Source organism: Phoxinus phoxinus, assembly GCF_949152265.1.
Source record: "Phoxinus phoxinus genome assembly, chromosome: 5".
Taxonomy (NCBI): Eukaryota; Metazoa; Chordata; class Actinopteri; order Cypriniformes; family Leuciscidae; genus Phoxinus; species Phoxinus phoxinus.
In genome coordinates this window covers 26,413,172-26,430,376 of record NC_136880.1, presented here as the reverse complement: position 1 = coordinate 26,430,376, position 17,205 = coordinate 26,413,172, and the positions used below count along the sequence as shown (strand labels likewise).

The 17,205-nt window shown below is 36.8% G+C and overlaps 4 protein-coding genes across 5 annotated transcripts; 1 reads left to right on the top strand and 3 right to left on the bottom strand.

The window, feature by feature from the left end:
* Window positions 1-283: 283 nt before the first annotated feature.
* On the bottom strand, window positions 284-2,905 carry elovl8a (ELOVL fatty acid elongase 8a). The gene is made up of 8 exons (XM_079611872.1): window positions 2,768-2,905; window positions 2,530-2,596; window positions 2,053-2,240; window positions 1,821-1,901; window positions 1,644-1,700; window positions 1,429-1,543; window positions 608-735; window positions 284-517 (listed from the first exon to the last, which is right to left on the bottom strand). Exons 1-8 carry the CDS (start codon window positions 2,768-2,770, stop codon window positions 350-352), a joined length of 807 nt encoding a protein of 268 aa, XP_079467998.1. The 5' UTR covers window positions 2,771-2,905; the 3' UTR covers window positions 284-349.
* Window positions 2,530-6,288, bottom strand: selenop2 (selenoprotein P2). The gene is made up of 5 exons (XM_079611871.1): window positions 6,151-6,288; window positions 5,758-6,006; window positions 4,626-4,838; window positions 4,347-4,455; window positions 2,530-4,255 (listed from the first exon to the last, which is right to left on the bottom strand). Exons 2-5 carry the CDS (start codon window positions 5,973-5,975, stop codon window positions 3,977-3,979), a joined length of 819 nt encoding a protein of 272 aa, XP_079467997.1. The 5' UTR covers window positions 5,976-6,006; window positions 6,151-6,288; the 3' UTR covers window positions 2,530-3,976.
* A 131-nt stretch (window positions 6,289-6,419) lies between these two features.
* LOC306998082 (uncharacterized protein) lies at window positions 6,420-11,391 on the bottom strand. The gene is made up of 4 exons (XM_079611865.1): window positions 10,678-11,391; window positions 10,398-10,551; window positions 8,940-9,112; window positions 6,420-8,860 (listed from the first exon to the last, which is right to left on the bottom strand). Exons 1-4 carry the CDS (start codon window positions 10,825-10,827, stop codon window positions 8,486-8,488), a joined length of 852 nt encoding a protein of 283 aa, XP_079467991.1. The 5' UTR covers window positions 10,828-11,391; the 3' UTR covers window positions 6,420-8,485.
* Window positions 11,392-11,761: 370 nt separating this feature from the next.
* On the top strand, window positions 11,762-16,833 carry toe1 (target of EGR1, exonuclease; the record flags this gene model as incomplete). Of its 2 annotated transcripts, XM_079611863.1 has the most annotated exons (8): window positions 11,762-11,976; window positions 12,243-12,337; window positions 12,445-12,485; window positions 12,598-12,694; window positions 12,782-12,940; window positions 13,020-13,279; window positions 13,368-13,530; window positions 16,192-16,833. In XM_079611863.1, the coding sequence occupies exons 1-8, from the start codon at window positions 11,967-11,969 to the stop codon at window positions 16,831-16,833; spliced, it is 1,467 nt and encodes a 488-aa protein (XP_079467989.1). In that variant the 5' UTR covers window positions 11,762-11,966. The 2 variants fall into 2 exon arrangements, with proteins under 2 accessions (XP_079467989.1, XP_079467988.1); XM_079611862.1 differs by having other exon boundaries at window positions 11,763-12,337.
* Window positions 16,834-17,205: the final 372 nt, after the last annotated feature.

Genomic DNA, 17,205 nt, shown 5'->3' with positions numbered 1-17,205 from the left:
TGATTGGTTGACCTGAACCAATGAGTGGTAAAACAAATGAAGTGTCACAGTGGGAGATTAGATAAATAAGTGAGTGAGGAGCAGAAGGTGGACTCGGGTTTATTTCAATTTGGCCAGATCACTAGAGCGTTGCAGGGTCTCAATCCCTAATGACCAGGGGGGGATGGGGGTGTAGAGATTGTATGGACTTGTTTGGAGGAGGGGAGAATACACAGACAAATGGATCTAAGATAAAGGAAGGATTAAACAGTCCTGAAGACAGATACAGTCGCCACATTCGGTCTGAGGGATCAACATACGATTCATATGATTTATTCAAACAATCAAAGTATGTTCCATCTCCATGCAATCATATTATCTTTGTCTTCTTGGAAAGGTAGCTCTGATAATAAAAGTTACTGAACAAAGCGATTAAGCTGAGGGCGTAGCCGAACACCACCATATTCATGGAGTCAGGGAAGTCACAGTCAGCATAGAGGTTGAACGCAGTGTGAATGGTCACAATAAAGAACTGGAGCTGAGGACAAAGAAAGACAGAGACACAAAAGTGACTGATCCTTCATGTTAAGGCGTTATTCCTTAAAAAAAATCATTATGAGAGTCTCACCAGCTGGAGGGAAGTGAGGTAGCGTTTCCACCACAAGTATTTCTGCATCTGGGGGCCCAGTGCTGCCAGGCCATAGTACATATACATCACCACATGCACAAAAGAGTTTATGAGGCCAATAAGGAATGCTGAGGAAGAGAGAACATCTTTAGCAAATCATTCTCTGCCTTGTCATCCTGAAGCAATAGCAAACATCCGTAAGATATTTGTCATTTTATCAGTTGCCTAACATCAAGAAAATTCCACACACATTTCAGAATACTTTCATCGACTATTTCTGGAGCAATGTATAACCTAGTGGTGCTAGAGTGAAACTGCAACTAAATCAACCCCAATAGATGTCCATTTTTTTTATTTTAATTACATGAATACAGTTGTGTCCAAAAGCAGATCACTAGTAAAAATGCTTCTAATATTTTTATTACAAATTATAGTGTAATCACAACATCATTTTGAGTGAAAATTAACATGAATTTCAGAATTTGCTTCAATGAACTCCAAAACACCAAGATAATTGTTCTCCAGCATGATTTGAGATGATCCAATTAGCATCTTAGGCGTCAATAGAAGCTTCTGTACAAGTTTATTTCAAGGTTTAAATTATACTGTACATGTTGTCTCAGACTTTTGGAGCTATACAATAATGCAATCTAATAGTTAGTTTTTAAAGAGTCAAATTCACCTCTATTCAAAAACTAAACACAACCTGTATACACAACGTGTATATGTCTTTTTTGAGAGTATGATATTGTTGTATTGTGCTAAGTGGAGTGCTGTATGTAAACACAATAATCTGTTTTACTCCAAGTAAGAACACTTACATTGCCCTCCCGCAACATACTTGACCCCGGCCCACCAGTTGAAAATCATGGTGCCGTGATGATACACATGCAGAAAGGTCAGTTGATTGTTCTTCTTCCTCAGAATGAAGAACATCTGATGATAATGACATTTACTTCTTAATGTAATAAAACATCATCATAAGACATTCGTTAACAATGTGATCTGATATCAAAGGACTAGATAATTTACTTACAGTATCAGTAAGTTCAATGACTTTTGAGAAGTAAAACCACCAGCACACTCTGGCCATCTGCATGGCATCAAAATTGCACAACATTAATGACAATAACTATAATAATGGTAATTCTTATTCTACTATTGCAGATGTGTGGAAAAATGCAAAATATTTGTATAAAAATAATTTGCTTACCCGCATTGCAAGGGGGTTATCGGAGTAGTCCACAGGCTGACAGAGCAAGCTGTAATTTGCCAACCAAGAAGATGCTGTGAACTAAAAGCAAAACAAACATACATACGGCTATACACACATAAATACATATGAATGTATTTATACAATGAATGAATAAAAATAATGAATGAGATTTCATGAATGAATAGGAAATAGGCTTATGTTAGCTCCATAGACTGTGGTTAGTTCATACCTCATAAAACATGTAAGCGGAAAGGCACACCATGGAAAAATTGTAAATAATAAGAATGGCCTTGATGTTGACTGGTTCTCTGTAAGTCATCAGTTTGGGGCCGAGCCAGATGATGACAAGGTAACCGAGGAAGATGCCACAGACAGGCAGGGGAGAATAAACCAATAGCCATCCATCTGTCCTTTTGTCTGTGGGAAAGAACGAATTGCATAATTAGCTCGTTAAACTTCCTAATATAGTGGTTAAAGTAGTTTAGAAAAGTTATTTTTTTTTAAATACTGGTTTCGTCAGGACCAATTAGTCAAATGTAGGCTAGCCAAGCCTACACCGCTGTCGGTGTTAGGCTACTGTGTAAAACATAACTGTTGTGGCCTACAACTTGTGTGTTATACACTGCTCATTACCCTGTGTCGTATGAAAATAATAAAGAGCATATTTAAAGTAAAAGAATGAACATGCAATTCCTTGAAAAAATACCTCCGTTTTCTAGGACCCATCGGTAAAGTATCTGGAGCCTTTGCCATGTCGACGGTGATACGGACACCTGAGCAATTAATAATGGAGATGAGACGTGTCTGTTAATGTATAGGCATATTGTAAAAATAAAAAACAAACAAACGAAACCAAACCCTTAAATAATTTTAGTCACTCTACCAATAGGCCTATCCGTATATCCGAGAAATGGTAGGATATGAAATAAGCGTAAACGGCTTACCATTGCGCTTGATGTTCATTCAGTAATGCCTAAACATCGCCATCTATCGGTTGCCTTTAGGAACAGCGCGAGAGTTCGTTGCAGGGTGTAACTTCAGGAGTAGCCTAACTGCCTAAAATGTAAATTATTATCGCTTCCACGAGAGAGAGAACATGATGTTGTCAACGAAATTACGACACAGAGCTCTCGTTCAGCATAAATCAGAGGCTCAAGGATGAGTTAAGGAGTTTACACATGGCATCCTCCACAAGACGGATTACCAAAATCCCCTGGATAACTTTATTCTTTAACAGAGATAGGCTACCATCAGCTATTTTGAGCAGCGTGCCGTAGCAATTTCACCATTTTGTGTTTAGACACTATAAATTAAGCGTAATTAATACACGAATAATATTGTTTTTTATAAAGTGGCAACCTGCAAATTACATTTTAAGTTGGCTATGGGCTTAAATAATGGCCAAATTGCCAAAAATGGGGTTTCATACAAAAGTGTATCTATTAATTGTTTCTGTATTGAAAAATTAGGTAGTTATAATAAAAAGAGTAATAACTTCCCAACCAAAACATTTTCATAATATTTGTGATATATAATTTCTTCCCTACGTCTCCCTAAAATGCCTGGTGTCCTCTACAGTGGTCTTCATGTATGAAACTGATGCATGTCTCATAATAACAGAAAGTCAAATTCTGATTTGAAACCTTTACAGAACATTCAGACTTAAAAATGTGTCTTATACGGTCACCTCTACAGAGGAAAAAACTCAATTTCTGGGTCTCAGGAGGATATGCTGATACAAACTATTTTTATACAGCTTTTTATATTCTTACCCCACTCAAACACATTCCCATTACATATCGTATAGCTAATATATAGCCAATATATTAACAAATACAAATCAGTTAACATAATAAGCAAAGAAAACTCTTTAGTTCAGCAATGTCAGATATTCCTTAAAGGGAAGGAGGAATACAGATCAAGTGTGAATGACTCCTTTGCTCAACATCTGTATGCAGACCCCTGACTCAGGTTTAAAGTGCACACTTCATTAAGAACAATGAGATTCAACGAAAATCCCCCTTTAAGGTCATTAATATAAAGGTCTGGCACAAGAGCAGCTCTGTAAATTTACAAAAAAAATAATAATAATTATAACTTACAAAATCAAAATTCAACAATTAGGCTATTGGAAAACAAAAACAAAATCTGTTTTAATGACTATGTTCATGATGTTCATGATGAGAATGCTGGGTTGGCTCTTTTGGTACGCTGGCCACATCTGAATAACCCGTTCTGTTTCTGTTATTTGAATGATGATGGTGATGATGATGTTCATGTTGATGATGATGCTCATGTTGATGATGATGATGATGATGCTGAACAGCTACAGGTTCTGTAGTGTTAGCCTGCTGGTTGTTCTCTCCTGTGGACTCGTCTGCATTGTTTTTGGGGTTGTCAGAGCCTTCTGATATGGAGAAGTTGGCATTTAGCTGAAAGAGAGTTTAAATAAATGAACATTTGCAAACATTTCATAAATATGGGATTTTCTGAAGCTGTATATTGTCGACTATTGTCACTCACTGAGCAGTTGCATATATTGTTGTGGTATGTAGCCCTGATTGCCGCTTCTATGTAAGGGTAGTGAAGAAAACTGAAGGGCAGGACAATGTGGAAGGTGAGATATCCACATCTGTGCAGAAAAGAAATACGGAATAATGAATATGAACAACATACAATACTTGAGAAAAATATCTCAGATGTTCATTCTTCTGGGGAACTGAAAGAGCCATGACCCTAAAGGGAAACTAGTCAAACTGGTCATATTAGTGTGTACTGGATTCAGAAGTGTTATGTTCATACCTGTCATACACTAAGAAATCATCCTTGTCTCCCTCCAAGAGCTCCCAGACGTCGTTTTGCAGTGGGCTCTGCTGGTACACAGGGATGCCCTTTGCTGCCCTCCTCTTCAGCTCCCAGTACATGGCTCTGGACTGCGAATCCTGCTCATTGACGACCAGGAATGATATATTAGTCAGCTTGCCATGGACCAGCTTGTCACGCAGGTCTCCCAACCTTCCCAACCAAAAGGAAGAGAACACAAGCAAGGATTCAGTTGACTGAGCAATTTACCAAGATTTCACGAGTTCACATCTACATAAAAAGGTTATGCGTATTTGGCGTGCTGTCCGGGGGGAGGGCTCCGAGCTCGGAGTTCGGCCCGACCCCAGAGTACTCCCCCCGGTTGTGGTAAGAGTAGATGGAACTAGAAGTGAGGAGATGGGGTAGAGGAGGGATGCTGATAAACTGTCAATGAACAGGTCTGCTGTGTATTTATACCTTGTCATTGAGTTGATTACTGATAGATCTCCACTTGTAATTGGGTTAATTATCTGAACCTGCTCCTCCTGAACTTTGTTAAAAAAACATCATTTATATTTCTGTTGTTTACAAAACACTGACATTATAAAAAAAACTGTCCCTTTACATGAGGTAATGAGGAAGGTCAGTTTATTTGCGTGAAACACAAGTTTGAATAATTTTTTAATTGATACAAATTCAAAAGTAGGCGATATAAAAGTTTTCATATATGTGTATATATATAGCTTTATTTTACATTTTCATATTATATATATATATATATTAATATATTCCACAGATTAAAAAAAAGATAAAGATAAAACGGATTAATTACTGTAATAAACTGTAAACTGTTATGATTGCATCATCATCCTTTTTTAGAATGAAGCATTAAAAGTCACCTATTTTATTACTGTATCTTATGTTTCTGTATCTTAAAATGTTAACTTAGTTACATTTAGTGAACAGACTGATTTAGTAAACAATTAAAAAGGGTCTAAATCAGCATTGCGTCTTTTTCTAGCACCTTGTTTATTTAAAAATTTGCCCAAAGAAATCTTTAAAAATCAACATCTCTAGCTAAAAAAACATCGCTTTATAGAATGAGAAAATGACTCAGCACAAGAACTCTCACTTGGCAGCCTGCGTGAGACAGAAGTGTCAGCTCGCTTTAAGAAGAGCCACAACGACTACACTTCCCAGAAGGTCTTTCATCGGAGTTTTGCCATCGATCTCCCACTGTGGGGCAGGTTTACATATTCTGGAGCCAGTGCCTTCTTTCTCCACTAACAGTGTTGAAGCTCCCAGAAGAGCTGGAATAGCAGACAACCACAGAGCCCAAAGAGCCTGCATCACGCCTGCCGAACTTCACCCGCTGCGACAGCTACAAACAAAAACAATCATCACTTCCTCTAAGTAACAACCTAAAGTAGTGTCATTAGTTCGACGTCTTTATTTTATCCCATAGGCCTACACATATAGTATGCAAAAAAGCAAAACGGGCAGGAGAACATAAAGTTGCACAAACCTGAAGCTCTGTCCCTTGGCCTCTTCAAGTAAAAAAAATACAGAAATGAGGAAAAGTGGACTGTCCACACTTTTAAAGTTCTCTTCTGGACAAACCCTCCCCCTCAACAAACAGAACAAACCAGTAAAAGAGGGGATTGGGGACTGGTGAGACCTACTACAAAGTTTTTGTTCATGTGTGTGGGTGATCTAAGACAAATAGTACACACTAGCTGATAACAAACTAAAACAAAATGTTTGTGTCATCTTTCAGTGTATTTATATAAAACAAATTTTGTGTCATATGTTGTCATGGGTGAATAATATATAACATCAATTGATAAAAGATGACAGCTTTCTGTATGTTTTTGCAAAACACGATTAAGGAAAGTTGGAAATCATGCTTTATATTCTTGGATCAGTCATGTGTGTTTTCCCCCCTCTTTGAATCTATACATCTGAAGAAGACATTTTAACACTGATGTAATACTTTGACCGATCGCTTGGTTAATTTAGTTGACATAAGGAAAGATTTAAATTGAAACGCAAATACTGGAGTGTCTTAAAATCTTAGGGCAAGGGGCCGGTTGCATAAACCTCCAAGACAAGTTAGGCATAATTTTTCTTTAAAACTCTTAACATCTTTTTATAATCAGTTACATAAAAACATAGATGAGTCTAACTTGATACCGAAAACTTAAGACTGACTGCCCCTAACTACTGCTAGTGGGTCACAAGACACTGTCTTAACAACACAATGACTGTTTATGCAACCGGCCCCAGTTCATGAGTGTTGTATTTGAGACTCTGCCAGTTTGTGCCACTGTTTGCTTGAACTAAACATTCAGTGATCACATCATGTGAAAACATGAGCATGTCTGTAAATGTACTGTCCTGTTTAAATGATGCAATTGATCCTTCAGTCACCAATTACTATATAGATTTGTTGAAAAGTTAGTTGAAAATATACTTGTCTGCTCATATCTTTCACTTTAAAATCATAGGAACATCCACAGGGATGTCAGCCACACACTAAATAAATGATAAAATGGCCTTGCTGTATGTACACAAAAGTAAACAATCTGAAATTGACACCCTAGAAAACATTCTTGAAAGATCTTACACCATCTCATGGACAGAGGAATTGATTTTAGTTTTGCAAACAGCAGTGTTTCATCCTTGAAATGATTGGGACAAAGTGCACGCTTTAATCCACGGAGCAACAACCTCCAGGACACGTTTAAAATATCTGAACAGAAATTAGCACAAACACAAAAAACAGCTGTTAAAACACATAGTACTAAATATCCAGTTTTTTTTTATCATTGTTGTATTACTTGAAGTGCTTTAAACCTTACGTGTTCCTCAAATATCCCTAATAATGTGCTCTCTGTTCATTTCTCAGTAAAACACTTTCTTAAAGGGATAGTCCACAGAAAAAATAAAGATTCTCGTTCAAACCTGTGACTTTTATGGAACACAAAATCAGATACTTTAAGAAATGTAATAAAATGGATGTCAATTGTAACCTAAACTGTTGGGTTACCAACATCTTTAACATTTCTTCTTCTGCGAAAGTCCGTACATGTTTGAAACAACATGAAGGTGAGTAAATACAAAAACATAGATTTGTGGGTAAATATCCCTTTAAGACACACAGTTGATCTATTGTCAGGACAAGTGACCCATCACAAAGCTGTTTCTGACTAACTGAATATGATAAAACCAGAAACTCTGGTTTGCAGACAGAAGTTTATTATTCAGAACAGTACTTTCAGTTCGGCAGCTGCATGATTTGTGTGGTGGGTCTATAAATATGTGCAATCTTTTTAGCGGCTAAACTCCTTCACTACACACCATATACCAGATTTACACCACTTTAACATAGCATCGCTACCAATATACCAATTTAAAGTAGATATTTTGACCGTCATATCGTCAATTTTGACATTTCCCCAGATCTTCTCCGATATCTTTGTCTCAGTAGCAAAAGGTCTCAGTTCAGAGTGATAACATTTGGATTTCAGGGCACATTTCATGTTTCTGTAAACAGCTGAAATTATTCCACCAACAATTTACCTAGATTTTCTCAATATGCATAAAAGGTGCAAAATTTGCATCAAGGGAGTGCAACTACACAGACAGATGCAGCAAGACCGAAATATTTCTTTCTTAGAGAAAAGAACACATGTAATATGGAATCAGCTCCAGTCTGTTGTGGTATTTATGCAAATGGTTTTAAAATGCAACAACAACAACACCCCAAAATAACTTATTACCCAGTAAACAAACATCATCTGTGAGTCCTGCCGTTGCGTCGCCTTTGGCTGGTTTAACAGTCAAGCATTAGTGCAGTTTCAGGTCATGACACCAATAAGTCCTTCATCGCTCGTGACGTTGCCCTCTGGACTGTCACACGCTGTTATGATGCCCAGGCCGAGCTCTGCCAGTTCGTCCTGCATACTTGTGGTCACCATCATTTTGGGCTCCAGGCGATTGCACAGCGTCCTGTAAGAAGGCAGGGGGTAGCCCAGTTCCCTGAGGTACTCGTATCCTTTAACCCCTACTGCACAGCGGATTTTTCGGGCTGTCAGTAAAGTGTCATGGGACCACACAGCCCTCCGAGAACGCTTGGCTAATGTTAGGGCGCGAATCTGATCCTCAAACAGGAACACCTGCAGCCCCTTTTCTATTTTACTCAGTTTGTAAAGACGTTTCTTCATCTCCTCTGCCTGTGTACAAAAAGACATGACAAAATGTTACCAGTGTTTTCAATCGATTATGATTCGTTCTTATGATTCATACTGTTACCTCTCTCTGTAGTCTGACTGTGTGCTGCTGTTGCTGCTCTAGCTTGCTTTTATAATGCTGGCAGAGAGAACAGGGTCGCTCTTCTTCTGCCCCCTGAACTCCATCCTCCTCGGAATCCACAGGGGGCTGTCGGCGGGCATACCCATGATCCCCCATGTTCAAGTCCTTTTCCACTACAGTAACAACATCATCATATATTCATTTACACAGTCACCTAAAAGGGATTGGTAATGTAAAACCTAAAAATGTTCATCATTATTCTTACTGATGTGCTGTATAAAGTTTTACAGATATCAAATAAATGACTAAATTATTTGTAATTACTTGCAGATGCGTTCACACCGAAGGTTTCCAAATATCTACATTTGTAGTGCTTTTAACACATTTTTTAAAATGAAATTTTCAGGGAAATGGCTCAAATATAAAGAGACCCTAATAGGAGATGGTGATGTGCAAAACATTTAAAGGGAGGAAAAAATATATTTCAATGGTTTTAAAAAAGTTTGGCATTTCCCGAGAAATTTTGCGTTTACTTTTTTTTTTTTAAATTGTAATGGAAATAATATGAAGTGGGAGGAACAACTATCTGACTGCAGATTAGCAGATCAACGCAGCGGTTTTCTGGGTAACGCAATAATTTTGTGAGAGAACACAAAGTTTTTATGAGCGAATACAAAAGTTTCTCGGGGAAAGCAATAGATTTGCTAGAGAACGCAAAAGTTTTGCGAACAAAAGACAAGTTTCTCAGGGAAACGTAATACTTTGCTAGAAACCGCAAATGTTTTGCGAGCGAATGCAAAGTATATCAGAGGAAACGCAACAATTTTGCTAAAGAACGCAGAAATTTCACGAGTGAACGCAAAGTTTGCAATCTAATGCAAAGAATCTTAAGGGAACGCAACACTTTTGCGAAAGAATGCAAAAGTTTTGTGAGTAAATGTAAAGTTTCTCGGGGGAAACGCAATACTTTTGCTAGAGAACGTAAAAGTTTTGCGAGTGAATGCAAAGTTTCGCAAGCAAATATAAAGTATCTAGAAGGAATGCAATACATTTGCTAGAGAACGCAAAAGTTTTGTGAACAAACGCCAAGTTTCTCAGGAAAATGTAATACTTTGCATTCGCCATCGCAAGACTTTTGCATTGTCTAGCAAAGTTTATCAGGGAAATGCAATACTTTTGCTAGAGAATGCAAAAGTTTTGCGAGCGAAGGTGAAGTATCTTGGGAGAACGCAAATGTTTTGTGATCAAATGCAAAGATTTTAGGGAAATGCAAGACTTTCGCTAGAGAACACAAAAGTGTTGTAAGCGAATGCAAAGTTTCTCTGGGAAACGCAATACAAATGGCTAGTGCAAAAATTATATTACACAAAAGCATTGAAACAGAATTTTTCCTCCCGTCTAATAGCTATTTTTTCTTGCACCTTGTGCCCCTTAGGGACTCCATACCATAAACTTTACCTGGCTCATTTTTAACAGGTAACGCTACTTGAGGGGTGACCGGAGAGGGAGGATCGGGTACATTGAACAGTGTGGGGATTGCGTTTGGTTTGAGTTTCCTTCCCCCTGCTGGTGATCTGGCGATCTCCTCAAACTGGCTTTCCTCAAAGTGGTCCTGTCACGGAAATACAGCTTTATGGCAAGAATATAGATATATAGTTATACCAAGAGGATACCAGAAGAATGACTTCATTGTTTTCTTCTGCAGAATTTAATACTCGCATGCTTTTTTTTTACTTGCCTGGCACAGTCTGGAGCAGGGAGTTGGTACAAAATCACGCCGACAGTTTACAAGCCACTTTCTCATGCGCACCTGGTCTTTCGGAAAGCGAAAGAGCTGCTTTCCAATAGTTGTAGAGTTCGAGCAGTTTGGAGCGGAGCATCCACCCATTTTTATTTATGTTCGCCAAATGTTAAACTTACCATCTGGCCAAAACAACAATGATAAGTAGCGGTCTGCTAGCAGAGGACTTAGCAGGTGTATTATTAAATACACGTTCAACGTCAGAAAAAGAGATAGCAGTTGTTTTAGCAGACGTAAGCAATGACTTTACGTGCGGTCTCTTTAATGTATTGAGTAGAAAATACGATTATTTAAAACGAATATATTTTACTAGTAAGTGAAATGCAGAGTTTGTTTGAGCCAAAATGGCGCCGGTAGGCGTCTTGATGACGTATAATGTGAGAGTTGACTTTAGTTTTGCCTGTATGAAATTCGTTCACATTCAGAAAATGCACATAATGTAAATAGTTTTTATGCATCATTCAACAGTTCAGAGAATGCGAGACGACGAACAAAAATAAAACAAAAAAAGATAACATGTGAGCTGTTACATAAATTAAAAAAGCTTTAAACATTTTGTATTGTTTTCACAAAGGTAACTTACTCATGTTTAAAAGTAATAGGGTTACAGAAGGTAATATTATTACTTTTGCGTTATGTTTTTCTTAAATGGCACTTAACAATTATCCATATTTTGATCCTTATTTTTATCCATATTTTTAATTAACCTAGAACAGAGCACAATTACGCCTATAAAAGGAGAAGAAGATAATAATAATAATAATAATAATAGAAAATAAATCAAATAAAATTAGTAATAGCTTATGTATCAGGGTCTACTGATAATTTACATTTCTTCAATAAACTAAATAATCTTCCACTTTTTGGTTGTGAAATTCTCAATGATTTACAGTAAATCCAATTTTTTTTTTTTTACGTTATTCTTTACTTGTGAATGTTTTGTGAACTGTTTTAAAGTGATTAATATTAATAATACTTTATTTTATATTCAAAAAGTAATGCTTCACACTCCAGTCCAGTAGGTGGTGGACGGACACGCATATTACGCAATCTGCCTTAAAACGTAGAAGAAACTCCAACCGGAAAGAAAATATACACACTCACATGTTACACAGGCGATTGAATTTATGAAAGTTTAAATTATAGAAACACATTTACGAATTTGACGTTTAGAGTAATACATTTTGGAACAGGCGGAGAAACGCGAAAGCCAAGCAATTATTATAATGCTACCAGGTACATTAACGTTATAGATATATTCGATTATATTTTGTTACTCTCCGAAATTACATTTTATGCACGTCTAAAGTAAGTTATCTGCTTTGACGGCATCATCATTTTGTTTTACGTAAATATATAACAACGGTGACGTAGAGCACTCACTTGTTAACTTTGATTAGAGAGGTAGTTTGCAAAGACCATTAAGAAAGTATCTGTCTTCAGCAGATGTGTGGTATTGGTTCATTTATCCAGTGCACTTAAAATGTCATCCTCAATGATAGTCCCTGTAATAGATGTGCAGGGGAACAATTTTAAGGAGTTATGGGCAGCAATGGTGTTAGCCATTAAAACATCTTCATTCATCGCCATTGATACGGTGAGATTAAACACATTCTCTTTATTGAGAAACTGAACCGAATGAGAAAATTCATGTGTTTAATACCAGAATGGAACAACATGATTCATGTATGTGTTCTCTTTTAGGAACTGAGTGGTCTTGGATCAAGGAAAGCTCTTCTGGCTGAGTATGTTGTGTGATTAAAATATTATTATCCAGTATCATAAATGACTGAAAAAATGGTAATTACCAACATTACCAATTACATAAATGGTAATGTTTTTTTTGTGCCTTTAAAGATCCATTGAAGACAGATACAAAGCCATATGCCATGCAGCCCGCACACGTTCGATACTTTCATTGGGGTTTGCTTGTTATAAAGAGCTTGACAACAAAGTAAGGATCTTTGATTAACATTATATATTTCCCCTCTGAATATGTAAATGGACATTGCATTGATTCTTGTGCTTTTCCTGTTTCTAGGCTGACCGCACATACCTGGTCCAGATTTACAATCTAACCTTGCTTTGCTCAGAGGAATACGTCATTGAACCTCAGTCAGTGAAGTTCCTTGTGCAACATGGATTTGACTTCAACAAACAATATGCTGAAGGCATTTCTTATTATAAGGGCAATGAAAGAGTGAGTATGAAGTTGTAAGAGTTTTGTAAGAGATTTCAGATTTAGAGACTTAAGTAGGTGTGTTTTGTGCTTCTTTTAGGGAGGTGATGCCTATGGGGTAAACATGCGGTCCTTGTTCGTAGAACTGCTTCGGGCCAACAAGCCCTTGGTGGTCCATAATGGGCTGATAGACATGGTCTTCTTGTACCAGTGCTTCTATGCCCATTTACCTGATCGACTGGGCACCTTCACTGCCGATCTGTCCCAGATGTTTCCCTCAGGCATCTATGACACTAAGTACGCAACGGAGTATGAGCTGCGGTTTACAGCCTCATACCTGGAATATGCCTATAAGAAGTGGTATGTGTAATACCTCAATATGGCAAAAGTAAAAAATGTACATGTCTGTTCAGTACCTAAACTTTGAGGTATTTCTTTTCCTTTACAGTAAGCTGCAAAATAGCAAAGGCATTGGAGCCGGTGGTAATGGGAGTCGTGTGTTCCTAGAGTTTTGTAAATATACAGACAACATGGAGAGCTACGTCGACTACAGGGCTTGCTTGGACAACCAGAATCTGGATGGAGCCCTCAACATCTGTGTTCAGTTCTCTGTGAGTTCCTCAAATTCAGTGGGGTTATATACTACCGCTCAAAAGTTTGACACAAAAATTTTAGTAAGAGGTTTTTTTTTTTTTTTTAAGAAATCAATTATTTTATTCAGCATTAAATTGATCAAAAGTGATTAAAATAAATGGTTTATATAATGCAGCTTCTTTTTATAAATTGCTTTGTTTCTATGAATCAAATAATAATGTATTACGTTTTCCACAAAAATATTAAGCTGTATATTAGTTTTCAACATAACACGACAACATTGTGCGTACATACGTTTTTGCCAGGTTGTCATGCAAAGAAACTCTCCGCCTACTGACCTAACGTGTAAACTTTATGGGAAGCGTGCTAGCCAGACGAGATTTAAACTTTGTCTGCTGAACCCCCAAGTTTAGTTTTAAGACGAAAAACTTACCGTACCAAGCACAATGCCCTCTCAACATTCCAGATTTCTAACACGCTCTTGCAGCGTTCGCTGTGGCCTTGAGGATATCACAGCACAGGGTCCCCGCGGATCCTTAAAAAGTATTAAAATGTCTTAAATTCGATATTTAAAATTTAAGGCCTTAAAAAGTCTTAAAGTCTTATTTTTACTTATGAAAAGTCTTATTTTTACCTATGAAAGGTCTTAAATTTTAGATGACACTTTGACGACGTATCTAAATGCTTTCCAAATGAAAACTATCTAATTAGCGTAGGTATTGTTTTTTATTATTCTATCTTTGTGGATTTGCTTGTTCACGTGACAATTCACGTCATTTACGGCAGCGTATTAGCCTGCGTCTGTCTCCTGCACGCGAGAGGAGAGGATAAGAGAACGAGTAAATGACAGTAAATTGTAAGTTCATTATTTGTGCTTAGGATTGTCTATGAACTATGATGATATTGTAATCATTGTTTTAACTACGTACGAGACACTGCGAGTTCGAGCTGATATCGCATTTGTCTCTCATGCATGCTTTTACTGCGTGATGTATCAGTGCAGTTATAGGTATGTCCCCAAATGAGTTTTTGTCTTATTATATTTATAACATATTATGTTGTTATATTAGAATATCACGAGCAAGAGTGCCGTTTTCCTGTGCACAATTGCAAATGTGCTATTTATTTTATACAACAGTTAAATTAACAATAAAGTTAACATTGTGTGTTACTTTTTATATTGTCAATATTGTTTGTTTCCCCCTTTATTTCGCCGACGAGAATTTCATAATGAAACTGTAGTCCAACAGACAGCGATTCTTTTTTAAAAACTGAAATCCGCGTTTTGAACGAATCATTTGATTCAATGAATGAATCTGCCGTTTGAACAAATCGGTTGAATAAATTAAATTGTTAATTGTTAATTAAAATGTTAAAATTATAAATAATTTCATATTTAAATATTGAATAGCTTTATTTATGCAATTGCAAATTAAGTGTAAATATAGTAGGCCTACTGCCAGTTCGGATGCCGCTTCTGTGTCACCTCTGCACTGCAAGGATGGTTTTTTATTTAATTATTTAATTTGACAGTGGTACGGTCTTATTCTAATAGAATTTAATTTGAATGTTAGAATTTGACATAAAAGGTGATGCATACCTCTAAATACGTTTAGAAATAATTTCCATATTTAGGTGAAAATGCCCCTGGAAATCAATTTAAGGTGGCAAATATTGCCCCTTAATATTTTTTTTTTATTTCAGTCACTACTGTGAACTGACCACTGCATAGATAGAATATGTTAAATATAAATATCTTTGTGAGTCTGCTGTCAACAACAGGCCTAAACCAGCCATGGTACCAGTACAAAATCAGTCAAATATCATCTAATTATTATCAACAAAACTTTGAAAATATCGAGATATATTTTTGTTAATATTGCAAACCCCTAATGTACGGTATTAATTTTGATTTCTTCAGGTCTTAAAAAGGTCTTAAAATGCCTTAAATTTGACTTTAAAAAATGTGCAGATACCCTGCAGCAGAAACGAAAGCTGCTGCACTCCGTATGTTTTTCCGTCGTCTCCGGGAGCGTTCATATGTAAAGTGCACTAGCTAATTTTGTCCATTAGATCAAAAGATCTGAAAAAGATCGAAGAAATCAGGACAAAACAGCACCAGGTGTAAACAGGGCCATACAGTGTCCCTGTTGCATATCCTACATGTACTTACTATAATAATAACAGTAAATTATGCATAATTACATGTAACTGACCCTAACCTTAATTATATAGCAAGTACATGTTAAGTACTGAGTTATATTAATTGTATACAAGTACACCTTAAAATAAAGTGACCAACATTTCTTTAATGGGAATTAACATTTCATATTTTTATTGTCAATATTGATACTGTTAATGTACTTTTTTCCTTTTTAAATCATTTTTATTATTTATCATTTAATGTTTAGTATTGTTTCCAGAATGATCAAACCCATTATAAGTCACTTTTGCAAAATAATTTCAGATTGCATTTTTTTTAATTTCCCTACTTTAAAGCCTTAATTTTCATGCTAAATAAAATCAGTAGTTAATAAAACTGTGTATATATTTTTATGAATATGTACAGTATATAAACAAAGTAATGAGGTCTTTTAACTTAAACTCACCCCTTCATCTTTGTATTCCTGAAATGTTATATGACATTGCTAATGTTTTCTGCTCTGTTCTACTGCTAGGCTTATGGATGGTGTCCTAATGGCTCTCAGTGCACCATGTCACATGACACGGACCTTATAATCCAGAATGATGAGAAGATCAAAGACGACCAGAGGAAGAAGAGGAAGCGCAAGAACAAAAAGAAAGATTCTAAAGCTGCCTCTGAGTCATGCAGTTCCCCACAGGAGAAAAGATCACACTTTGAAGGAGCTGAGCTGGACCAGGCAGTGCCCATGTCTGAACCAGCACTCCCTGAGCATCAGGAGACTGCGAGAGCTGAGCCAACAGATGCCACGCATGCGTTTGAACCTGGGGAAACAGCCAGCAAGAACGGAAATGAGGAATCTCAGCCAGAAGCACCTGCTGAAGCTCCTGGTAGACCAAAAGAGAAGAAAGTGGAAGGAGGAACTCACCGAGCAGGGTTTGACGCTTTCATGACTGGGTATATTTTTGCTTATGCCAGAAATCTGACAAAAAACACAGAGGAATCCAGCACTGCTCATCTCGTTCCCACGTGTCTCAATAAGCTGTTCCTCAGTGGCAAGTCTATTCCTCTACAAGTAGCCAAAAGCACCTTCTCAAAGTCTTCAAAGGCTCATGTGAGCAAGATGGACTATGTCTGGGGAAAAAACACTGCTGTAAAAGCTGAAGGAAATGCATAGAATCCTTTTTTGGACAAATAAAATATAAGTTTTCCTATGGTTTCCTGTCCTTATAATGCCTGTTTTCCCCTTTCTGATTTAATGTACATTTAAACTATTCTTAAAAGTGTGTTTGACTTAATGGGTGTTTTGAAGGAGCCATTGAAGTATTAGGTCTGCTGCAACAAGGTTAATGAAGAATAAGCAAAGCCACAATAAAAATCATTAAGACATTTTGAATTTATTTTAAACAAATGGGAATACACACATGCATTTAAACAATTAAAGCCATATAAATGGGGAAAATAAGTCCTGATCTGTCTTTGGTAGAAATATACATCTTTCTCATTAATTTACAAATCTACAATCTAAAAGTATTGAGAAAACAGTCAG